Source organism: Daldinia decipiens, assembly GCF_022478715.1.
Source record: "Daldinia decipiens strain CBS 113046 unplaced genomic scaffold F4813scaffold_17, whole genome shotgun sequence".
Classification (NCBI taxonomy): domain Eukaryota; kingdom Fungi; phylum Ascomycota; class Sordariomycetes; order Xylariales; family Hypoxylaceae; genus Daldinia; species Daldinia decipiens.
Window position 1 is genome coordinate 656,827 of NW_026054560.1, and position 23,947 is coordinate 680,773.

General features: G+C 48.8%; 6 protein-coding genes across 6 annotated transcripts; 2 read left to right on the top strand and 4 right to left on the bottom strand.

Moving 5' to 3' along the window:
• Positions 1-3,463: 3,463 nt before the first annotated feature.
• F4813DRAFT_396408 (uncharacterized protein) lies at positions 3,464-4,669 on the bottom strand (the record flags this gene model as incomplete). Its single annotated transcript, XM_049247821.1, has 3 exons — positions 3,464-3,756; positions 3,871-4,257; positions 4,609-4,669. The coding sequence occupies 3 exons, from the start codon at positions 4,667-4,669 to the stop codon at positions 3,494-3,496; spliced, it is 711 nt and encodes a 236-aa protein (XP_049099515.1). The 3' UTR covers positions 3,464-3,493.
• Positions 4,670-5,060: 391 nt separating this feature from the next.
• Positions 5,061-9,016, bottom strand: F4813DRAFT_80689 (uncharacterized protein). The gene is made up of 2 exons (XM_049248923.1): positions 8,871-9,016; positions 5,061-8,822 (listed from the first exon to the last, which is right to left on the bottom strand). Exon 2 carries the CDS (start codon positions 8,700-8,702, stop codon positions 5,166-5,168), a length of 3,537 nt encoding a protein of 1,178 aa, XP_049099516.1. The 5' UTR covers positions 8,703-8,822; positions 8,871-9,016; the 3' UTR covers positions 5,061-5,165.
• A 346-nt stretch (positions 9,017-9,362) lies between these two features.
• On the top strand, positions 9,363-14,322 carry F4813DRAFT_380965 (uncharacterized protein; the record flags this gene model as incomplete). Its single annotated transcript, XM_049245625.1, has 10 exons — positions 9,363-9,553; positions 9,622-10,761; positions 10,820-11,332; positions 11,664-12,387; positions 12,437-12,526; positions 12,606-13,373; positions 13,468-13,664; positions 13,760-13,761; positions 13,843-14,037; positions 14,210-14,322. The coding sequence occupies 10 exons, from the start codon at positions 9,363-9,365 to the stop codon at positions 14,320-14,322; spliced, it is 3,933 nt and encodes a 1,310-aa protein (XP_049099517.1).
• A 138-nt stretch (positions 14,323-14,460) lies between these two features.
• Positions 14,461-17,341, bottom strand: F4813DRAFT_360405 (hsp70-like protein). The gene is made up of 4 exons (XM_049243413.1): positions 17,067-17,341; positions 16,865-16,991; positions 16,726-16,791; positions 14,461-16,669 (listed from the first exon to the last, which is right to left on the bottom strand). The coding sequence occupies exons 1-4, from the start codon at positions 17,094-17,096 to the stop codon at positions 14,874-14,876; spliced, it is 2,019 nt and encodes a 672-aa protein (XP_049099518.1). The 5' UTR covers positions 17,097-17,341; the 3' UTR covers positions 14,461-14,873.
• Positions 17,342-18,020: 679 nt separating this feature from the next.
• On the top strand, positions 18,021-21,696 carry F4813DRAFT_360412 (uncharacterized protein). The gene is made up of 5 exons (XM_049243414.1): positions 18,021-18,687; positions 18,766-18,834; positions 18,944-20,396; positions 20,508-21,019; positions 21,083-21,696. The coding sequence occupies exons 1-5, from the start codon at positions 18,665-18,667 to the stop codon at positions 21,165-21,167; spliced, it is 2,142 nt and encodes a 713-aa protein (XP_049099519.1). The 5' UTR covers positions 18,021-18,664; the 3' UTR covers positions 21,168-21,696.
• F4813DRAFT_360415 (FAD dependent oxidoreductase) lies at positions 21,697-23,566 on the bottom strand. The gene is made up of 2 exons (XM_049243415.1): positions 23,183-23,566; positions 21,697-23,037 (listed from the first exon to the last, which is right to left on the bottom strand). The coding sequence occupies exons 1-2, from the start codon at positions 23,285-23,287 to the stop codon at positions 21,856-21,858; spliced, it is 1,287 nt and encodes a 428-aa protein (XP_049099520.1). The 5' UTR covers positions 23,288-23,566; the 3' UTR covers positions 21,697-21,855.
• Between the last annotated feature and the right edge of the window lie 381 nt (positions 23,567-23,947).

Below are 23,947 nucleotides of genomic sequence, written 5' to 3' on the forward strand. Positions count from 1 at the left end.
GTTCTGTGACACGAGGCAGAGGAACAGCCACAGGCTTACATAGTCTCAAAAAGCTCTCCGGATACAATTTCACCATCGCCTCTTCTCTATACGTCCAATGGTTACTCGTCGTCATCAAGTATCCAAAGCTATTCTTTTCTTTAGGTACTTGAGAGTTCCTAGCCGGTGGCTTCGGGTATTACATTAAAATACATAGCGGTTTCTTCCGTGCGCAGCCACGCAATGTAATCCCGGCGTTGATCTGGTTTAGCAGACAGGGGATAGCGAGTTAAGACCCATTCAGGCCATTCAGGCACGCTAAAACGTGTTTTAAATTGGACATGGGACGCTTTCATTCAGCCACGAAACGATTCAGACAAATTATTCGATATCTACTTCGTACCTCTTCGGGAAATGCGGCATGTTGACATCACCCTATCCCCTCATTCTTTCTAGAAGTCAACGTAAGCCCACAAGACATTGGCATCGAGGATGATATGCTTACGCCATGCAATTAGCTAGCTACCTTAAACAAAACAAGGAATTCTTAATTACCTACCTATGCAACAGTTCTAGACGCACCTGCTTATGCTTAAACCCCGAATCTACGAATTTATTTTCATGGACCTATCACAACAGTTGGCTCTCACATCAGCTGTCTCTTTACTGGATGTTACCTAGGTAAGGAGTTGAATTAAGATCCCTGGGCGGTGGCGTTCGGTAAGGTATCCTAGAAAGTGTCAAACCTGATAGGCAGCTCTTTTTCTAGTCGTTGGTATGAAAAGAACGTTATTAACAAGTTTGTCGACCCATCATCCGTCCGACTTGCCTGGCGCAATAACAAAAGCGCATAGTCTATCCCAACACGTCCCCGGATCGCACCAGGATCGCTTTCCTAATGTGTAAATAAAGAACAACCGATGAGATTGACGTGGATCGCTTACAGCACATCGCGCCGTTTCAAGATTGCTCATCCTGTGCCACCACTTACTTGAGACTTACCACCACCATCCGAACCCCAGCCCTTGTCAACCCAGTAGGTCGCGATTGTATCATCGACCCGCCCTTGCAGCGTGCATACATACATCATCTCGGGTGCGCCTCATCAAGCATGGATGGCAGCTATTGTCAACTCTCTCGATGTTACCTTTTATTATTAGTCGGTCCCGGGGAAGTGGATGCAAGCGCTGCTACTCGTCGCAATGTGGGACAACCAACCCGCGTGGGAATTATAATTTTGGCAGTTTGTTTCTCTTTTCATCCTTACGCCAAGGCCCCTGACCCCTTTCATTTCGAGGTCTACTCACGCTATACACACACGCAATTACCATCTCTACCTAGGCTGGATCGTCAATCTGCCTAATAACGGAGGCAACCGGTTATGTCTCGGACCGCATGATGTGAGCGTGATGAGATTGCGACTGGAGCCGACGCGTACGAGCCTTTTCGCGTGCAGTATTTCACTAGATGCTTTGCGTGTAATCTAATAACTACCATGAGCTACAGGGGATTATTAAAGTTGATATTTATATCCTACCTATCTAGGTAGAACGTAGTATACGATAACTTTGCATTATTCCGAGCGAAACCAAACCTCGAAAATATCGGGATCGGGACAGCTCAATATAAGACTTTACTCGGATCTACCATCAAAGTTAAGCGGACCGATGCCACAACGGGTATTAACAATAGTGTGATGGAGCGCACGGTTGGTGGATAATAATACCCGATCTAGATCTTAGGACCCCAAAGCTCAGTCGTCCATAGATCAGCAGCGCCAAGAAAAAGGAATACCATCTCTCTTCCATAGAATGTACTATGTAGACAGCGAATCCTATGGTGATAACGAAAATACGAAACAAGATGGCGATGCGACGTGGCCATATGCTATGTAGGGCTTACATGTATGTACGAACAACTTTCAACTACCTCAACTAACCCCTTAGTCCTACGATCCACCTCTTAAGCCCGTCGATCATCCAGATTACTATACATCATCATAAGAACCGGTCCAAATAAGCGCATAAATATTTCCGGTTGTTTTTAATTGCATATCGTCGATATCTTGATAAAATGCAAGTTATTCGGTGACCAACCGTTCTGTGGACAACCTTCGTGATACCTACCGAGTCGACGATCTCATGTGTGTATAAATAAATGGGTAGCTCCCACCGAGTCCCGCCTTCGGTCAGAAATAGTAGATGAAAATAAGTCATCTGATCGTCTCTGTTTGCTGGACTTGTCTAACGTCTGTTCATTTATCTTATACATGATCCCTTCTCTCCCATCCACAATAACTACCAAGAAAAAGAAAACATGCTGAATAAATGCCAGGCACGACATGCCTCGAGCAGCTCACATGACGCAAACCGCCCAGAAACAAATATGTATGTACGTACGCGTATAGCTAGGCCACGTGCGCATGAGTATATTATCGCCAAGAAACTCAACCCCCTACGCACTCCATATTCTTGTTTTTGACTCATTAGATGAGCTCCTTGCATGGGAATACATATGGAAGATCGTCACCGGGAAAGTATGGCCACAGAAACTGCGGCCTTCCGCGCGGGACGGCGTCGACACAATCGAATCAGCGCCCGCCAGCGCCTCCAGGCACCGGGAAGAGAGAGCTGGCGATGCCGCACGTAGCCTAAGGTTGCGTCTGAGCATGGCCTGGCCTTGGGGAATGAGAAATTCCCCGACGGAGACGGTTGGTTGCCGGACTGTTGCGGCTTGTCCTACACACCATTGCCGGTGTCGGGGTTGTGCGTTGGGTAAGTAGGTAGATGGCATGCACATATGTCCCCTTCTCTTTTGTGTTCTTTGGCCCCTTTTCATTTTCCCCTTTTCGTCCAATGCTATAGGGCCCGTACAGACGGACCCACGCACAAAAGCCGTTATTAGCAGCTGGGTAAGCTAGCTTGTGCTCTCATAACACGGGTTTATGCTGAGCTTGACGGGTTATTATAAACGGAATATTTCTTTATAATAATGTTCTCTATAGCGTTATGAAAAGTGTACGAACTCTTTAATCTATATATCTGTAGCTAAATACGGTAAGGATAGAGAGTATCTGAAATATATATCATAAAATGGTGATGGTATCGTAAAGAGAACCATAATTTCACATCGCCTTAAGCCAAAGAATATACATAGTCTAGGACCATATAAGTGGCCTAACTAACTGTAAAAACAAGAGGCCACTCGTCTATAATAATGACAAATATAGGAACTACGTAATATCAAGCTCCCCTGCCAAGGTTTCTATGTATCCCGGGGTTAAGAGCTGCATATTCGGAATATCCAATATCCAATCCCATCAGCACACGAGTAATTCCTGTCGACGAGCCATGGCTTGTTCTGAGACATCTCATGCTTACATACATATGCGCTCCACAGCCAAACCCAGGCCAAGCTCGAATAAGGAACCAACCAGCGCATCCCACCGAACCTGATCCAGAAGAGTAAGCCTAGGTAGATAGGCCAGTATCTGCCAAGCTAGCAATGCACCCACTCATGTCGGCGTAGACTCCGACTGCGGCTCCCGCACCATAATCGTCAGCACGGCCTTCCCCTGCCTTCCTGCCTTGGCTAAGTCATACTCTAGTCGGTCCACAGGCTGGAAGCCGAAGCGCTGGTACAGCGGCACGGCTAGGGGTAGGGCTTCGAGGTACGCGGGGATGCCTTCTTTGTCCGCGAGAGCGAGGACGGGGCGGATTAGGGAGGCGGCGATGCCCCGGCCGTGGTGGGAGGGGTCGGTGCATATTACGGAGAGGACTGAGAGGTGTTAGTATGGGATGAGATAGAGAAGAGAGGAGAGGATAAAGAAAGAGAGAGGAAGAAAGGGGTAAGCGTAAGGAAATGTAAGGAGGAGTAAACATTCTCACATACCCAACTTCTCATGAGACTTCCACTTCTCCCCCATAGTCTTCAGACCATGGAAAAAGTCCTCATAAAGCTTCTCATCCGCACCCTCCGGCGCCTTTAGCTTCTTCTTCTGCACAGCCCCCCCTATCTTCCCATCCCCCCTCAGCCCAACCTCCCTCCCCTCCTCATCGTAAACCACAAACCCCTCCCGCAGCCCCTCCATCGCACTCGGCGGATCCCACTTCGCGAACGCGACAACCGTGCCGGAAGACGCATCCACGACTTTGAACTGCTGCGTGGCCGGGTCGCTGAACCGCCCCCGGGTCCGGGACGCGTGCCATGTGCGCATGACGTCGAGGGATGGCGACCACCAGTATATGAACTCGGAGCTAGCAGAGAAGGCGTCTATGACTGTGTTGGCGGTGGGGTTAGTTACCTGGTTTGTTTTCTTGGCGTGTAGATGCTGTCCCTTGGTTTGAGGTAGGTACTCTCTAGGTAAAAGGTAGTCTATACGGACCAAGAGTAGGTATATATCTAGCATTTGAAGATGCTGTACTCCCTCATACATATGCTACACGGCGTAGATCGCCTGAAGCCGAGACTCGGGTTATGAAGAAGTGTATATAAAGGATATATATTGAAAAAACTCACTGTATCATCTAATTAGTAAGGCAAACCAATATACATGTATATCATCAACTTCGAAGAGTCGACACACGACTCACCAAACAGAAGCCATCCCCGGCGTATCCTCTGGCTCACACCGGGCCATCACAAACCCCGGCGGCAGCAAGTCCAACGGTTGCGGGAACGGAAGCGCCATGTTCGTCCTACTGGCACTATAATAACAACGACCCCGGCTCAAATTTGGTATACCCGTGAAAAGAAGTCGGACGTGCTTGGACGTAAATATAAGGACGGCGTTGGTATACTTGGTTTTACTAGCATCCCCTTCTAAAAACCCTTATATCTAATCAGATAACTACATGCAAAAAATGTTTAGTTCGTTTATTTATCGCGGATATAGAAACTAGCTAGGGTCCTTTTTATTACGTAATCGTATGTCGAGATATACTGTGCACACCCGTGATTTACGTATAAGATCTGCATACCAACCTGGTAATACCACCTATCCCGGACTTATTTTACTAAATCTACTAACTATACGAACACGGCAAGGCATCAACGTTGTTCGTTAGTAAGTCTACCATCTATAGAGCGAGTATGGTATGTCTTGTCATTGCACAGATTCATGAGTTGTATATATATACAGCAGGATACCTATACATCTACGTATGTCCATCCTGAGGAGGTGTTCTTTACTCATCTACTTCTGGCCAGGCATCATCCCCGTCTACATCTGACCCGATAGAATCAATATCGAAGGAGTCCTCTTTGCCCATGATGTTTTTCTCATGGGGCGAACGCAGCCGTACCATCGAAGTGATAGCTCGGATTACCTGTATGCACTCCTTATCTATCTCATGGCGCGTCGAAGCAAATTCTGAAGACCAAAGGCTGAGCCTGTCTAATTCCATGTAGCCTCGCGTGAGGTGATACAACGTCGTAGCGATGGGCCGAAGATGTCGTGGGCTTGATCCTTTTCGCCGGAGGTCTAGGGGTAGCTTGTTTTTCACGCTTTCTCTATGGCGTACCAGAAACCATCCAGTCCAGTTTGGCATTAGAATCTCTTCGCAGGTGGTGAATGCTTCCTTGTACTCTTTTAACTGAACAAGTGCTTGTATATAGTAGTTCCAATTTTGGCTGTCTAGCTCAAACCCTGCCTCACGAACTTCTCGGACCATGCTCCGGATGCTGGCGGCATCTCCTCTTTCGAAGTATAGCTTCTGCATAATCATGAGACCACTTGATAGTATATATCGATATTTGGCCGAGACCTTTGGCGTGTGAGGAAGATCTTCGACGTAATCGGCTGACCGTGCTTCCTGCTTTGCAGTTTCGAAGAGCAGCTCCCATGTCGTTATAACACGATCGTAATGCGCTTCTTGGAAATCCGCACGCATGAGAGAATTGAGCATCACCACAGGCAAAACTCCGTCTATGTCTTCCTCCGCTTCTCCTTGGAAAATGTAACGGTAAAGGTCGACAAGCTCCCGAGCCCCAGCGAAGTCTTTGAGCTCGGTTAGCATGGAAACCATAGTACTAAAATGGGACTTCTCGGTATTCTGCTGCAACAGCTCGCCTGCCTTGCTGTGTAGACGCCCAGATGTTAGTTTGTCTAATTTCTTTCGGCGGCGTAAACCGTATATTCTGTAAAATGAACGAAACGCTTCGCCAAGCCACTCCTTTGGAGTTAAACGGGCTCGTTGCCACGGTGGTAGACTCCTAAATTGGCCAATCGTTTGTGTTAATAAGAACAGGCTCTCAGATGAGCTGGGAAATCCATAGTCCTGCATCATCTTGTCGAGCCGCAGAACCGCCCCAGGCTCCCCCGTCACGAGTAGGGCACCCATGACAATATGAAAGTGCTCGGCGGTAACCGTGAAAATATTATCCCTTAAGGCCGCACTCAGGAGATTTAAAGCATGAAGAGATTGTCGACATATGGCGAGACCTATAAGTAACTGCTGGTAGGTGTGATAATTGTAAGGGATTTCCTTGTCGGCCATAAGAGTAAGAAGTCTGTTGATGGCAGCAAGATCTCGGCGAATGGCATGGTAGTAAATGAGCTTGTTCCACATCTGGGTATCGACAATCCCTTTACTCGCGGCACGAACACATACGTCCTCAGCGGACTGCATGTGGTCATTCCGGCAGTACGCGTCGACGATAGCACTAAGAATGGCCGCGTCCGCTTTCCCGCCCAAACTCAACAATTGTCGGTATAAGTCAATTGTGAAACCTAGATCGCCTCTATCACCCGCCATTTGCATCATCGTCCCAAAGCTAAAACGGTCCCATTTCCCCGCTGCCACTAGGTTTTCGAAGGTAGATATCGCTCCATCATAATCACCTGCCTTAACATAAGCGTTAAGAAGGATGTTCCAGTGGTGTGTAGTATGTTCTAAATGGAATGACCCCGAGATATCATCAAAGATTTGCTGCGTTTCAAGAACTTCACCGCGGACGGCATGCACCTGCATGAGGTGTGCAAATATATCGTCGGATTGAAGGACAGGAAGTTTAGGGTCGTCGCGGTATACATGAACAAACTTACGCCACATCGTGTAGACGTGTTCTGTGTCTCCTCGAGACGCATAGAAAGTCAAGTATCTCTGAAATGCCCTGTAAGAAGGGACGGTATGAAACTTATGCCAATCGCCCCATAGCATTTCTATCCCAGCGTACTTCACTGATGTTGGCACGACCAGGTTATTATAGGCCTTGAATATTTCGTGAAGAACGGGGTGGCTCGGCATGCTCCCAGGTGAATCGCGATAGATACGATATACCTCGATGCCGAGCTGTTCCTTGCCTCTATAGACTACCGTTCGTAGAAATTCCTCGAAAGCTAGAGGGTCTTTTGTTATGCTGAGTAGAGGGATAACTTGAGCATCAGTACACGACAAAAGAGCCCTACGGACTAGAATCCTCTGAAGTGAGTCTAGTGCCTCCCGACTAAACTCGGCGCTGTCAAGTTCTCGAAGTAATTGCCGACCAGTGGCCGCGAAGTCGAAGGCTTTTTCAGCAAGGCCAGGCACGAGAGCAACATGTTTTAATTGTGACGTTATACCCTCAAAATTCCACCTCCCTGTCATGTCAGGGTAGTACTTTTGTATATCCGTTAATACGGCAAGGTGGCCAGAAGGAGCTACATTCTTTAAGTGCGACGAAATGTCTTCAAAGTCCCATCGTGTTGTCATCTTGGGGTACAGTCTCCATAAATCCTTCAATAGCTCCAACCCCGAGGACCGTAACGCGGTAGCGAGTAGCAAATCGAGGGAATCGATTAGGGGGGGGAGATCGAGAGCACTATGCTCCAGCCCTTTAGTAAATATTTCAAGCGCTCGATTGGCGTTCTGTAGGCTAATTTCGGCCGTAACACCCGCGACAAAGATCTGGTTGGTCCATTGGGATAGAGGTATTTGGTGGAATAGCTCCGAAACTTTCCACGAGGCGGATAGTCGATCACTTTTCGAGAGAAAAAGTAGCACTTGTCGTATGTAAATAGCTTGCGATGGCTCATCTAAGGCCTTATAGTTATACCAAACACGATCGGCATCTTCAAATTCGCTCTTCTTCAGCAAATCCTCGAGAATCGTAATATGGTCGCCGCCCATATCGAAATGGTTAAGACCTTCCGCGAGGACATCAGACTGTGTTTGTCTCTCATCAACTTGGGCGTTACTCTCTTCATCCTTATCCTCGGTAGCTACACCCTGAATTCTACCCGGTTCTGTCGGCTCATTGTCTTTGTGGGTGACGTCATCTGGGTTAGCCGATACGCTGCTATCAGGTTCGTTTTCTTTCGGGTCAGCGGTGGCTTCAGAGCCGGAATTGCGAATCTGGCGCTTGGAAAGCGACGATGTATATAGGCGAGGCATAATTTTCCCAAAACGATACCCATAACGGAAGCTATCAGGACGACTAGAGACTGGTGCGACTGGAATTAGGCGGCGCATCAGATTCATGGCGCTGCTTGGATATAGGAAATCGAGAAGAAAGGCTGAAGCGCTTAGGACTGAATTATTGTTCTCTTCGGACACAGAGCTCATGGTAAGATTAAAAGTACCATGCATCAAAGCTTGCCAGGCGGCAGTAAGCTCTATGTCAGCAGCTCCGTGCTGCCAGAAGGCGTTTCGAAGCTGCCTCGAAGTCCGAAAGGACTGGGTGGCGCCGGGAACTACTCGATGGAAACCGCATGGTTCCAAACTGGCGGCCGTCTTCTCCAGCATCGGGAGGGTATGGTCTATAGCAATACCCGCCTAACACAACAGCTCAGAGCTGTAATTTCATGGACGTAAGTATGTGTAGTTGAAGAGTACAGTTCAGGTAGAGCTCCCCAGGTTCTGGCGCTAATTTATTAGGATATGAACCTTTTGAAGAAATTATTAGGTACTCACTATACAGCATCTCGTACTGTAGTCCAATCAGACTAGACTTATACAGTATCTATTCTCAGTTTACATACACAGAATAGCCAAGTATGAGTATGCAGTAGAGATTAGCCATCATGTCTAATTTAGGTCATGACAAAAAAAAATATAGTTTTGGTTTAAAAATTTATCCCACCTCGGAGACGACAGGACCTTTTTGGCGTATCTTATTTTAAAGGTTTATCGCTAATCTGCCCCACTTGAGCCACAAGCATCAGTAAAGGTAAAGGTACCTACTCATACATTATGTAAGCTTTTAAGTTTAAATGGTAGCCAATCTGACCCCACGTTAAACCGAATTTTGAGCGTTGGAGATTGAAAGCTGGCCCAGCTCAAAAACCAAAAACCAAAAACCCCACCACATCAATTCAATCCACCAGAAACGTACATTTGATTTCAACTCTCACTACCGCCCATACGTTAATCTGGCGGTCGACACCTCGATACATCTGATACATCATGGATATCACAAACTTTGTGGTTTCGGCCAGAAACCAGGCACTTTTATATGGCGACTACACTACTTACCACAAGCAGCTGGTCAAGAAGCTACACAAATGTCGAAAGAGGTTGAATATTGCTACTAAGAACCGCAACAAGTTTACTAAGAAAGACCCTATCACGGCCCAGAATCTGTCGGAGAACCACGAGTATGCGCGATCTAACCTATTAGTTTTTTTTAGTTTTTTTATATATAAATATCGCTGACGGGAACGAGGTACCTTCATCTGCAATTGCTGACGGCCGAGCGTGCTTGGGCACATGGTATGAGGTTCAAGGCCGTTCACTCCACCGATACCAAAGGCATTACAGGCAGAACCCGCTCCCATATCATTTCGAGACTTGTTAAAGGCGCCCGCACTGCCGAACATCTCGTACAAATATTATCCGAAAGCTCTGTGACGGGGGCTAGCGACACTGACATCCTAGAAGCACGTGCATATGCTTCTATGATACGAGGCGCCACCCAATTCGAAAAACAGAGCTGGGAGCCGTGTCTACAGAGCTATGCGACAGCCCGCATCATATATACAGCGCTTGCCACATCTATGAAAGGAGACACCTTTAAAGACTTGTTATCGGACACCATCGACCCTTCTATTCGATATGCGGCCTATCAGACCAAAATTTCAAGGATCCAAACGATACCGACCATCGCCAGGAAGGCCTTCCCTTCTTCTGACTCTGCCTTGGTCGAGCAAATAAATAAATTAGCCCCGGACCTACTCAACAAGAGCGATTCTGATGCTCAAAGGGGCCAAGTCGGTGCCCCGAACGCTCCTCAGACCATCACATGGAGGTCCCGAGAAGTCAAGATCGAGGATGCAGCTATCGCTGTTGCGTTAGCATCGATAGACACAGCAACCACACGATTGACGGAGAAACTAGCATCTTCCGACGTTATATTACCAAAAGAGATGGCTGCTGCGTACGATGAAGTGCTCATAGCTAGTCAGGATGCGGTAGATGCCACCAAACACGCTATCGACGAACTTAAAGAGGAGGGCGTATCCCAGGACGACGCTCGAATACAAAGTCTACAGATAACTCGCACCGCGGTTAACTACCAGGTTATCAGCTGGAGAATCGGTCGCAATCGGGTTTTGAGTGGAGAGCACGACGGAGCCTTGTTAGACTCGGCTCCTACAACTACTCGAAAATCCAAGAAAGATGCCAGCTCTCGAAAGCCTAAGATTGAGCCACCCGGCAGGAAGATATCTCGGCTCAAAGACAAAGTTGTACTTTACGATTCTACGCTACAGAGCATTGAGTCGGTTGGGGAATTACCTGGTGTTGCGGCTGACAGAGACCTAACAGAACAATTAAGCGCAACTGCTAAATATTTCCATGCCCTCAAGTCAGTATCTACAGTTCTTATACTCATATTTTCGCGCGAATACTCATAGATAATATAGATCTCTCTCCATTGCGAGGTCGCACTCGCTAACCAACCAATCGCGCAATGCTTTAGTTCTTACCAAGCACGCATTTGATGAGTGTGAGCAATCAGCTGCGTTTTTCTCGATGCAGGAGCCCTCTTCTTTAGAGTCCTCGCCCCGTAACATAGAGATCCGGCCAGCCGATATCCAATTCCTTCGCAACCTTTTAAAGGGAGAGCTTCAAAAATGCCGAGCGATTGTTGAAATAGATAATCTACGGCAAAAGACGACGAATGCGACCCCACCAAGCGCAAGAGCTCCACTCGTGCAACGCTTATTCGAGTACCCAGCGGAGGGTGTTAACTTAGAAAATCTCGTCGAGTTCCCACCCAAGGTGAATCCTATTTCGGTGAAGCCTCTATTCTTCGATGTTGCTTGGAATTACATAGATTACCCTGGAAAGACCCCAGCTGCCGCCCCCGAGTCCGAGCAGAAGCTGGAGCAGCCGGCGCAGCCGCAGAAGAAAGGATGGTTCGGGTTTGGAAGATAGTTCAGACCAGCCTGTTATCCTCCAATGCCTACGTGAAATAGACCATAAGTCAGCCATTCATATAAGACATTGGATTAAATCTCACATCTCCTTGCTACGTTTTCATTTTTGTGACTGTGTCCCTAGGGGTTAACGAAGGGCTACTACTCTAATCTTATTGAAGGGCGGTTTGCAACAGTCCATGCCTAATATTGAATTCCCACATCCCTTGCCGTTACCACAGCCCCTAATTATCCTTATCAACTCCTAGAACCCCTCGAACTTGGCAACATTTTTAATTCCCTCGTTATGGCTCATCATGTTAGATCGCCTCTTTGCAAGAAATGTCAGTGGGCTAATGACGCCCGACTACGAAGACAGCCCGCGGTTGGACTACCTCTCACAGTCGTCGAAGATCTGGGCAAGCACTAGCGAGTTACCCATTTTCATCACTGAGAACCAGTCGCGCCGCACTGTCTCTCTACGTCTCTTCATCTGGGCCCTCGTCTGCTTTACCGCTGTAGCGTTGGCGCTGGGTCTGGGTCTCGGGCTCGGATGTGCACGATATAGAGCCCTCTATTCTACACCACTGCCCCCATTATCTAATTACAGCATTCGTTACGGTATCCCTGAGAACCTCGACTTCGTCCCGACAGATAGGCTTATTAATAAGCGGGAGCTCGAGCTAGATACGAACTTCGCCGTTTCGAGCGAGCCTCAGGTCCGCGAGTTCGAGTTTAATGTGTCGGTGGCGCTGGCCGCGCCGGACGGATTTCAAAAGCCGATGGTGTTGGTTAATGAGCAGTCTCCGGGGCCGCTGGTCGAGGCGAATGTGGGGGATACTATTCGTGTTAGAGTTAATAACCACATGAGGAATAGTAGCACGTCGATACACTGGCACGGCATGAACCAGATCGGCACGCCGTGGATGGACGGCGTCGCGGGCGTTTCACAGTGCGGGATCCCGGCCAGTCAGGGGTTTACGTACGAGTTCCAGGTGATGGACCAGAGGGGCACGTTTTGGTGGCATGCGCATTCGTCGGTACAGTATAGCGACGGTGCTTATGGAGCAATTGTTAGGAATTGATGCGCTTGTGGATATAGCCGTTGTCTAACTGAGATAGATTATACGCGATCCAGGAGAACTGGTACCTAAGACAGACGACGAGAAGCTCCTGTTTGTGTCGGATGTATATCACACCTACGGATCCGTTGTAAGGCGATCCCCTTGGTTTTTGATCTATTCTAGACTTATCCGCTAACCACGAGCCTCGGTTACTCGGGCTAATATAGATATTAACAAGCTACCTCAACTCGACGTCAAAATGGGTTGATTGGGAATCAGGCGTCGAGCCGCTGGCTGATAACGTCCTGCTCAACGGGCAGAACACATACAACTGCTCCGTTACCTCGACCACTTACGCACCATCTGCAGACCAGCCCTTCGAGAGTAACTGCACGGAGGGGCAGCTCTACACGACGAAAGTACGCCGTGGGAAGACTGTACGCTTACGGCTGATTAACGCCTCCTCGTTCCTATCGTACTGGTTTAGCATCGACAATCACACGATATCTATCGTTGAGTTAGACGGCGTTGAAATCGAACCTATTTCTGCTCGTGGCGTATATTTAAACCTAGGACAGCGAGCCTCTGTGATCCTAACCGCAGACCAGGAGCCCGGCAGCTACTATATGCGTGCTTCGCTGCCGAAGACGTGCTTTCTACCGTATGCGCCGTATAATAGTTCGGGGCTCGAGGCAGCAGGGTACGGCGCCAAGGGGATAATATCGTATTTCGAAGATAGTGAGCAGGATGCAAGCGATCGTAATGCTGGCACGGCACTTGAGCCCATTGGGGTTGCTGGAAATACGTCGAACCCGTATGGAGTGGAGAATAACGGGCTCAGGGGAGACGTGTGGGAGGGATGCGACGACATGCCATTCGATATGCCAAAGCCAATGCGAAAACAGCCCGCAGTGAATGTGAGCGAGGCAAATACGCATTATCTCGAGTATGCGTTTCGCCAGGCACAGGAGGTCAATCGCATTTTCGTCAACAAAGTCAGTTCTCTATACCGACCTATCCCCTTTCCTTAAAAAGTCTTGCAATAAAACAGATTAACGAATATATCTAACCTAACCAACTTACAAATAGACATCCTACCTATCTCTCCCCGACAACGCCACGCTCTGGAAAGCCCTAGACCAACAATTTACCCCCGACAGATCAAATTCGTACAATAGCTGGGACTTGGGACTCAACCAGCAGGTCCTACTAATCCCAGACGCCACCCAGGGCGCTCAGATCGTCATCAACTCGCTTGACGGGATGGAGCACCCGTGGCACATGCAGTAAGCCTCCCTCCACCCCTCTTTCTTTCTTTCTTCCTCCTATAGGCCCCAAACCCAAGTCTGTAGTATACCTAACTATAACTAACCTTTAATAGTGGTATGTAATATAACCTCTAGAGAGAAGAAGAAGAAGAAGAAGAAGGAATACACTGACATAACACGTAACCCATCCCTACAGGCCATACCTTCCAAGTCGTCGGCTGGGGTAAAGGCCTCTTCGGCAGCAGTACCAATTCTACCACCTGGAGCCTCGCGAACCCGATGCGCCGCGATACCGTCACCGTGCCGCCCTTCAACCACGTCGTCCTGCGCTTCGCCACCGATAACCCGGGGCTCTGGGCGTTGCATTGCCATGTTGCATGGCATATTGAAGGTGAGTTTACCTAACTGTCTACGTTGGCGTATATATTTCGTCCTCTTTTTATTCATTTGTAGCTCATCTACTTTTGCTCCTCTCTCTTTCACCTTATTTTGTTCTTCCTTGTCCCACTAATGATAGGAAGGAATGGTTAAGTCACCAATACTAATATCATGTACCTGTATAGGCGGCATGTTTCTCACCTTGGCCGAGCGGCCATCCGATCTCGTTACGCTAGTTAATCAGATGGATCCCAATACAAGACGTCAAAGCCAGAGCTTCTGCGGCGTGGCTACATAATGTCAACATAAATCTACGGAGCTAAGTAATGTTTTACACTAGAGTATACCCGGACGATCTTATAAACTGTACCTTGATTATATCTGGATCCGTATATAACATAAATTTCATCACGGTATAATGGAATCTACAAGTCAAATCATGAGAGGGGATGTCATTTTATTATTTTGTCCTTAGTCGTGTCATAACGTCCTATATACAGTGCCCCAGCCGGAGCCCGCCTGCCCATGTAATGCCCTTCGCATCACCAGAAACCGACGTGAAAATATTAGACACATCTTCAGCGTGGAGGTAAAAATGTATAAAAAAAGAGTATAACTTTCCCCAGATCTCAGAACGCCACTCCCGCCCGCAAATTCATGGACACCGCCGAGGAGTAAGTAAGTGGGTAGTAGTAGGGGGTAATGTAACGGCAGGCGGAAACTTTTTAGGGGGGGCGGTAAATATGAGTACAGGTTAATGTACAACGGTAGAGCACTGAAAAGCTCGTATAATTCCCGCCTCGGGGGTAATTAGTGTAAATCGAGAATGCTTTGCCTATAACAGGGTATTTAAGGCTTCTTCTCATCCTCAGGCTTGGCCTCCGAAGAGCCAGCCTCAGAGCTGCCGGATTCGCCGCGGGCCTTGTGCATCTTGTCGAAGAGGTTCAAGCTAGCCATCTGCAGCTCATCGGTCTTCTCCTTGATCTCGGCGGCGGTAGCGGTACCCTCGCCGGACTGGCTCTTGCTCACGAATTCCCGTAGAGAAGTGATCTTCTCCCGGATTCCGTCGGCCTCGGTCTTGTCAAGTCTGTCGGCAAACTCGTTGAGGGCCTTCTCAGTGTCGTTTAGGACGCTATCGGCACGGTTGGCAGACTCGATAGCGGATTTGCGCTCCTTGTCTTCTTCTGCGTACTTCTCGGAGTCCTGGACCATTTGCTCGATCTCAGAGTCGGACAGACCAGAGCCGGACGCGATGGTGATGGACTGGTCCTTGTTGGTGCTCTTGTCCTTGGCGTGAACGTGGACAATAGAGTCGGCGTCAATGTCGAATGTGACCTCGACTTGAGGGACACCACGATGCGCCGGGGGAATACCGACCAACTGGAAGTTACCAAGAAGTTTGTTGTCCTTTACCAATTCACGTTCGCCCTGGTACACCTTGATCTCGACGGCAGTCTGGAAGTCGGCGGCAGTAGAGAAGACCTGGGACTTCTTGGTGGGGATGGTGGTGTTTCGGTTGATCAATCGGGTGAACACACCACCGAGGGTCTCGATACCGAGGGAAAGAGGTGTGACATCTAGGAGCAGAAGATCCTTGACCTCACCAGACAAAACGGCACCCTGGATGGCAGCACCAATGGCAACGGCCTCGTCAGGGTTGACAGACTTGGCGGGGTCACGACCGAAGATGCTCTTCACCGACTCGGCAACCTTAGGCATACGAGTCATACCACCGACAAGGATAACTTCCTGGATATCCTTGGCCTGTAGACCAGCATCCTTGAGGGCTTTGCGCACGGGTTCGGTAGTCTTTTTGATTAAGGGGTCCATCATGTTCTCAAGCTGGGATCGAGTCATCTTTGTGTTAATGTGCTTGGGGCCGGAAGCATCGGCAGTGATGAAAGGCAGGCTGATATCGGTCTGGAGAGACGAAGATAGCTCAATCTTGGCCTTCTCGGCAGCTTCTCGGATTCGCTGGATGGCCATTCGGTCGTTAGACAAGTCAATGCCGGAGTCGCTCTTGAATTGCTGGACGATATGACGGACTAAGTGAATATCGAAATCTTCACCACCCAAGTGAGTGTCACCGTTTGTAGACTTGACCTCGAAGACACCGTTCTGGATCTCCAAAACGGAGATATCGAAAGTACCACCACCAAGATCGTACACAGCAACAACTCTGTCAGCCTCCTTTTCTAGACCGTAAGCTAGAGCAGCGGCTGTAGGTTCGTTGACAACTCGGAGAACGTTAAGACCGGCAATTTGACCGGCATCCTTGGTGGCTTGACGTTGTGAGTCGTTGAAGTAGGCGGGGACAGTGACGACAGCGTTCTTGGCCGGCTTGCCCAGGTAGGCCTCGGCGGTTTCCTTCATCTTGTTAAGGACGAAGCCACCGATCTGCGACGGAGAGTATTTCTGGCCTCGAGCCTCGACCCAAGCATCGCCATTGGAGTGTTGAACGATCTTGTAAGGAACCTCCTTGATATCTCTTTGAACCTCGGGATCAGTGAACTTTCGTCCGATTAATCGCTTAGTGGCAAAGAGTGTATTCTCAGGGTTGACGACAGCCTGTCGCTTAGCAGCGACACCGACCAATCGTTCGCCATCTTGCGCGAAAGCAACAACAGAGGGTGTTGTTCGAGCACCTTGACTGATAGTCAGTATACTGTCGCAAAGATATGCGCCAACAAGGGTATCTCACCTTCTGCGTTCTCAATTATCCTGGGCACCTTGCCCTCCATAATGGCAACGGCTGAGTTTGTGGTACCTTTAGAAATTATGTTAGTAAAATTCCTCAGACACGGATAGCAGTGACATAGCAGTGGGGTTTTCAAACTTACCAAGATCGATACCGATGACGGCACCTTGGACTTTTCCTTCCGTCGACTCATATCGAGCGAAGCTAGATCCTAAAGGCTTTCGCAGAGGCGCAGCCCATCGCGCAGCTCCGGGAGTTGCTCGAGGAAGCTGTTGAATCGAATCGCAGTTAGTCACGCGGGTGTGCAAATATTTCGGAAATTGTGGGGTATTGGTTTGACTTACAGCTCTGGAGAATCTGGAGGCCAACATCATGGTGGCTGAGAGGTGGAGAGGACGGAGCTATGGGGAATGAGAAGAATTGTCGCAATGGAGGAGGAGAAAGAGAAGGTAGTATACAGGTGGTTCGTCGGGTTATTTATTATTATGTATGAGGATAAAAGATGGCAAATTGGTGGAGACGATTGCTATAAATTTTCTTCGGCGATTTGGGACGTGGAAGAGAGAATATTTCTGAGAGCTTCCTCGCGGGCGGTGTACCTCGGCAATAACGTGGGATTCCAATCATAATTCGATGAAATTTTTAAGAGGAAGTGACGTGAACCAATAATCGATATGTACCACATACGTACCTACCGTACTGCCCGCACCGGCGGCGAAATCTCAAAATCTCGTCCGCTAGAGCCGCGCTTAGGTAATATTTTAGAATTTCCCAAAGCTTAAAACCTTTAAGATGTTAGACATTACATAGAGACTTTTCAATGTCTGCATATGGCATCTTAAGCACGCTATTCCAATAATTATATGCATGCGTATATTGTTAATATTAGGTACACTTAAGACTACATACCTACCTATGCATAATGGCAAACTTGAATTGATCAACCCAAAATCCAATAAGAGACATGCAATACTACAAAGATGGCGATGATGTAAGAGTGTACACTATATAGTATGTGCATAGCTCGAATCTTTAAGAGCTTAACAATATAGGTACGGTACCGGCCCGATGCGGCACATACAGTATACGGCAACGCGGATAATTACGCAAATAGTATCACGCAAATCTAGTTAGGCAGTAGTTTTACCAAAACGGAAGCCTGTCTCACTTATATGGAAATAACTCCTATGGTACAAACTTCGTGCTGCAACAATAGTATATATATCTATATATATTTGCATCGCCCGTCCTAAGTTGTAAGGTAGGTAAGGTAGGTCCATATGTATATGTAGTTGCATCATTAATATGCGTGTACATATGTAGGTAGATAAGTACTGTACATACTAATATTCTTCGTACTGTACAATCCCGGGTACAGGGTCACTACAGGGTACCTACCCGTATATGTTAGGGCGTGGTTGCCCGGTGCCGTTGATTGTTCGGCGGCAGTAGCTGCTTGGTGCTTGGAGCGAATCTGGACGTCATCTGAGGAGCCTTCCACTCAAGGGAAACTTCTGCCTTTGTCCCATAAGTCATTCAACAACTTCCTCAAATACTTTTAATGCAACCCGCATTCGTGGTTTGGTAAAAAAGCACAGCAAAAAGTACCTTCATGCTCACTCACATTCCCTTTTAGGATAAGGACCCCGAAAACTAGTGCTTCATCCTCTATAACAAACTTGCATCAAACGTTTAACCCCAGTTGCTAGGACTTGTTGTGATCTCACTTCTCTGATTTCACTTTTACTCAGCTCATCCCCCCGGCACTGCTACATATTGTTGGATCTACTCTCCGACCAGTCGACCAGTCCGCCACGACCCAAATATCCCACGATCGGCGCATCTCCCCCTTACGTGTCACTTGACTTCCCTGCGACGCGTTTCCATGATCGATGCGACTTGATGAGCCATTATTACGGTATTAACATCCGCCATTGGCACCATGGCCGTAGACGAGGAGGCCAGGTAGGATTTGCTGCCGCGTGCTGATGCGCGCATCCAAATGGAAATGGCGACACCCCGCTGATTGTCAGTCGTCTCTAGTCTCTGGCCTACTGATAACCTGCTTCTTAAAGAAGGTCGCAAGCACTATCGCACCAGTGTCTCGCCAATGTAAGTCTCACAGCCTATCTAGCCTACTACCTATACCTCTATCTAGGCTACCTAGGTACTTATACCTACCTATCTCTGCGCAAACTATTAATCCCTACACCGTTTGTAGTCATTGGCAGCTCCGATCATTGGTCAGTGCTGAGCAGCAGGGCGTCATCTACTTCCCGGCTGGTGTCAACAATACCCATATCCAACGGCTCGATACTTCTACCCGCGAATGCGAAACTATTAAAGTCATCAGCTTCCACCCCCGCTGTCTGGTTGCTAGTAAGGGCTGGATCTGCTGTGGAGGCGAAAATGGAGAGTTCGTGGTCATACGAGAGTCGGGTAACAGCGATGCACAGGCCGATACCCTCAGCAGAGACGTTCGCTCCAGACTAACTTCGCTTGAGTCCTCCAGCATGACTGATGGCACCATGTACCAGCTTGAACGCGACATGCTATCTGTTGTGGAACGAATTAATAGCACCAACAAGACGTGGTCAGCTTCCAGCTATAAGATCGGTACCGAACGCGTCAACTGCATAACCATCTGGCACCCTCCTAAAGATGCGGGCGCACCAGCCCCTGGACAATACGAGTCCCCGGTAGCTGTTGTGGCAAACAACGATAAGAGCATTATCATCGTAAGCCTCTACGAGCCCGACTTGCACAAAGACGTGTTGGACTATCCCGATTGTGTCAACCGCGGCGTGATCTCCCCTGATGGAACCATCTTAGCTGCAGTCTGCGATGATGCCTACCTCTACATACACATGCGGGAACAATTTAACAAGAATTACGAAGGAGTTTCACGGCGAGTTACTAGACAATCTTCCAGATGGGTATCGCTACCGAAAATACGACTCAAGGGCCAGTGGAAAGATGACTCTACGGATTGTCGAGGGAGCTTCGCAGCTTGCTTTTCTTCATCGGGGAAATACTTGGCAGTGGGTACCCAATATGGCACCATATCTATTTTCAATGCCGTCAAGCTCAAGGACCCCAACTCGGAACCTTTAATCGCATATTTCAACTCTGCCCGGGCACCTGGGGAATATGGTGCTGTTAGAGACATGGCCTTTTCGCCGGGGCCATTCGATCTTTTGGCGTGGTCAGAACATCGAGGTCGGATTGGAGTAGCAGATGCGCGCTCAAACTTCAAACGACGACATATCATCCACCTAGATAGACATGAAGGATTTAATCATTTCTCACTTAATGATAGTAGTACTATCGATCCACGCCTTCTCGACCCGCGCAGCGAGCATACTACCGAAGGCGATCGTAATGCCGATAACGAGCGCAATGCTGAATCATCCCCGTTAGGGATGATGGACCGTTGGAACCGAGCAATATCTGATCGCCGGCCCCTACCAGATCCGGAAACATCAGATCCCACGTCACGAGTCAATCAGCCTTTCAGCGCAGATGAGATCTCGATCCTGGAAGCCTTCCAAGCTCAGCGTCGTCGACGGGAATTGCGGGATCGAGGGGAGCAATTAGAGCAACATTTTATGGAACACCGAAATCAACGCGCTGCCGAACGGAATGCATTGAGATCTACGGGTTGGGCAGATCGTGTAAGTCTCCAGAACGACAGGATTAGGCGTGCGAACGTCGGAAATCCCACCGCCAGTTATTTATACAGTAACCAATTTGGTTTAAATCGCACTAATACGGGTGTTGAGCAGCGCGAAGCGCTGACGAGATTCATCGAACGGGAACGTATGCGCGAGATCCGCGATCAACATCGTTCGAGCGCCACGAGCGCCACCCAGGCGGCCCCCGAACCGGAGCGCGAGAGAGGAAGTTCCATACCGCGAGATTTGGGTCGAAGTCGCACGTCCATCATGCGTACACTAGCCCAGAACTTCGATACCATTTCGCAGACTATGAGGTCGCAGGGCCAGTACAACGAAGCCGGTAACGACAGCTCGGGAGCCTCACGCGATCCGTGGTATGTTGGGGGATCCGGCTCCGGATGGCCCGACCTCGAGAATCTGGCCAACATAAGCGGGTGGACCGGTGGGCTTACCGATAATGCTCGGACCGAGACCAACAGGGCCCGTCGCGGCATCCCGGTCATTGCCGACGTATGGGGCAACGACTCGCTCTTTAGCAGGATCAGAATGGGCCGCCGCGAGCATACACAGAACCCAGATGATACCGCAGGTTTGACATGGAGCGAAGATGGCCAAGTATTGTAAGCGAAATATTTACCTTATCTTACAAAGGCGAATGTATATCCTAACGAGCCCGTCCCTAGATATGTCGCAGCAGAAGACGGAATATACGAATTCCGTGTAAATATCTACGGCAGAAAAGTGTTCCCGGATATTCAGCTTCGCTAGGCTATAAAGCTATGGCATTCATCTGTAAGCTATGAACAGTACCCTTTTTTTTTTCGGCAATGGGGACCTCGACGGCGTTAGGGGCGGTATTATATACTCATATGTGCATAAGGGAGGGCAAAGGCGTCTTACATTCTTCACTGGTCCGGACGCGGTGAACCTTGTTGTCTGTTTTGGTTTTGTTTCGTTCTGTTTGCCTTTTTGTTTGCTCGGCTGTTCAGGGCAACCGGCAGTAACCCCCCTTCGAAGGTAAGCGTGGATAATTATGTGTTGCTCGCCTTATAGTTTCCACGAAAAGTTAGTTTCGTCGTTGGAATTTTGCAAGAGACGAAGGTGGAAGAAAGATGTTCGAGAAGGGTGGCTTGAGTTGTATTCGGCTGGTAAGTCGGCTGGTCGAAGGCTCCGCCATGACGGACGTTTTTGTTAATGGAGAGATGTACATACATTATATTGCGCTGATTCCCCTGATATTAGATGTAGCCACATCGCTGAACCGAATTGTATTTGGCATGTCCTTACTAGGATTTGACTTGGCTAGTTCTTGTATCTTATATATGTGCTTGTGTTATTGTATCAAGTTGCTGCGCCCCCTTTAACTTGTTTTCTATCTGACACATAAATTGCCGTGATCGTTAACCAAAAGCCTCTGATACCTACCTATGGAGGTTACGCACTTTCTTACCCCTATCTACGTCCCCAATGCCGCGGATCCCTCCACCTTCCCACTTCCATACAACATATCCTTTACCATCTCCCCAATCGCCAGGCAACTAGTCAACCCTGGGCTCTCTATCCCCAGCAGATTCACCCACCCCTCAAACCCATCCTCCTTCCTGATATGGAAATCCACAAACCCCCCTCCGCCCGTTGCTACCGCACCTGCCGGCAATAGCTTCGGCCGTATGCCCGCGTAGTCTGGCGTCAGGGCGCTTTCGTCAATAGACGGGAGATACTTCTTTATCTCGGCGATGGCGGCTGGTAGACGCGCTGCGTTTACGGCTAGGTCGGCGGGGGACTCGACCCATTCTACGTCGGGCCCGAAGCGCATCCGGCCCGCGAGGTCGAGCGTTAGGTGGGTGCCTAGCCCACCAGCGCCAGGGGCGGTTACCGGGTAGATTAGTCGACGGACTTTGGGGGTCGAGGACGCGTAGCTGAAGTAATTCCCCTTGGCGTAGTACAGCTGGACGTGCTTGTCCGGTGGCACGATCATGTTATGGATATCAGCAGCGCCGAGACCAGCACTGTTGATGATCGTCGAGGTTGTGATACTCGATTCGGTACCAGTAGCCGCATCGCGAACAGTAAGCCGCCAACCATCACCACCGGCCTTGGACCCCAAAGCCTCAACACCTACAACCGCCGAATTAGCAGCCAGCACACCCCCACCATCCTCAAACTGCCCCAGCAGCGCAGTCATCAGCGCGTGTGAATCGACGATTCCCGTCTCCGGACTCTCCAGGACCCCTCCCAAAGCCTGGACCTCCGGCTCCAACCTCCGCGCCTCCTCGCGCCCCACCCACCGCGTCGGCACGCCCAACTCCGCCGTCCTACACACCTCGTGTATCCCCCTCAGCGCCTCGACCTGCGCCTCGTCCTGCGCTACAACCCACTTCCCCACGCGCGCGTGGGGCACCCCGCAGCGCGCGCAGAAAGAATACAGGGCCTCGCGGCCGCGGATACACAGACGTGTTTTCAGGGAACCGGCGCCGTAGTACAAGCCTGCGTGGATGACCTCGCTGTTGCGCGCCGAGGTTTCCGTGCCGGTGTGGGCGTGCCGTTCTAGCAGGAGCGTGCTATCGCTACTGGAGGAAGGGTGGTGGGAGACTATGGCTCGCGCGATGGCGAGGCCGACGGCGCCGCCGCCTATGACCTATGTTTTGGAGGGGGCCTGTGAGCTGACAAGGTCTGTTGCGTGTACATAGATTTACGTATGCATAGTTAATTTATTATGTGTGATATATACAACACCGATGTGTAGATATTCCAACCAGAGCCAATAAACGAATCCGACTTACAACATGCGTAAAATCCGTCCTCACCGGTGCGGTACTAGAGAACGAGCGTGCTAGGCTGCGCAAATGAAGCGATTGGAATTGCCGCTGGGCCGTCCTCGCGAACATCTTCGTTTCCGTCTCGCAGAGAAAAAAAACCCAAAAAAATATGATTTACCTGTGACATTGGAAACGAAGAGCCAAGATCCCGTTAAAGGTAGGCAAGTTATAATCGGATCGTCGGGGATGATAATCATGTCATATCCTGAACCGCCGCCGAACCGGAGCTCTTATCGACCTATCTATGTATAAGCTTTACTCATAGTTATATAGTAAGTATAAGTGAGTAAGCAGGTTAATTTATAAGACTTGTCTAATGAATAATCAACATTAGTTAGGCATTTGAAACTCATTTATAATCTTGATAAAACTTATTTCGCTTTTTGTTAAGCAGAAATCTATAATTTAACCTATTTTGTAGTAGTTATATAGCCTTATGACACTACCAACTTTCGTTTCTCATCAAGTCCTGTCTGTATTAGACACTCGATAGTCTTCTACACAGAATCAACTTGCAATAGAAATATTAAGATGACAAGTCAAGTAAACACAATCACTCACTTAATCCAGCACATCATCTAATTTCTTTAATTTCAAACATCGAATATGAAGAAGTCCCGTGATTCGCATCACATTTATCAGTCTATGAGTACTGGAAACATGTACACATACCGAAATCCCGTCCGGGAGAAAGAAAATCATTGATGCCAAGGGTCCGCGATATACCGA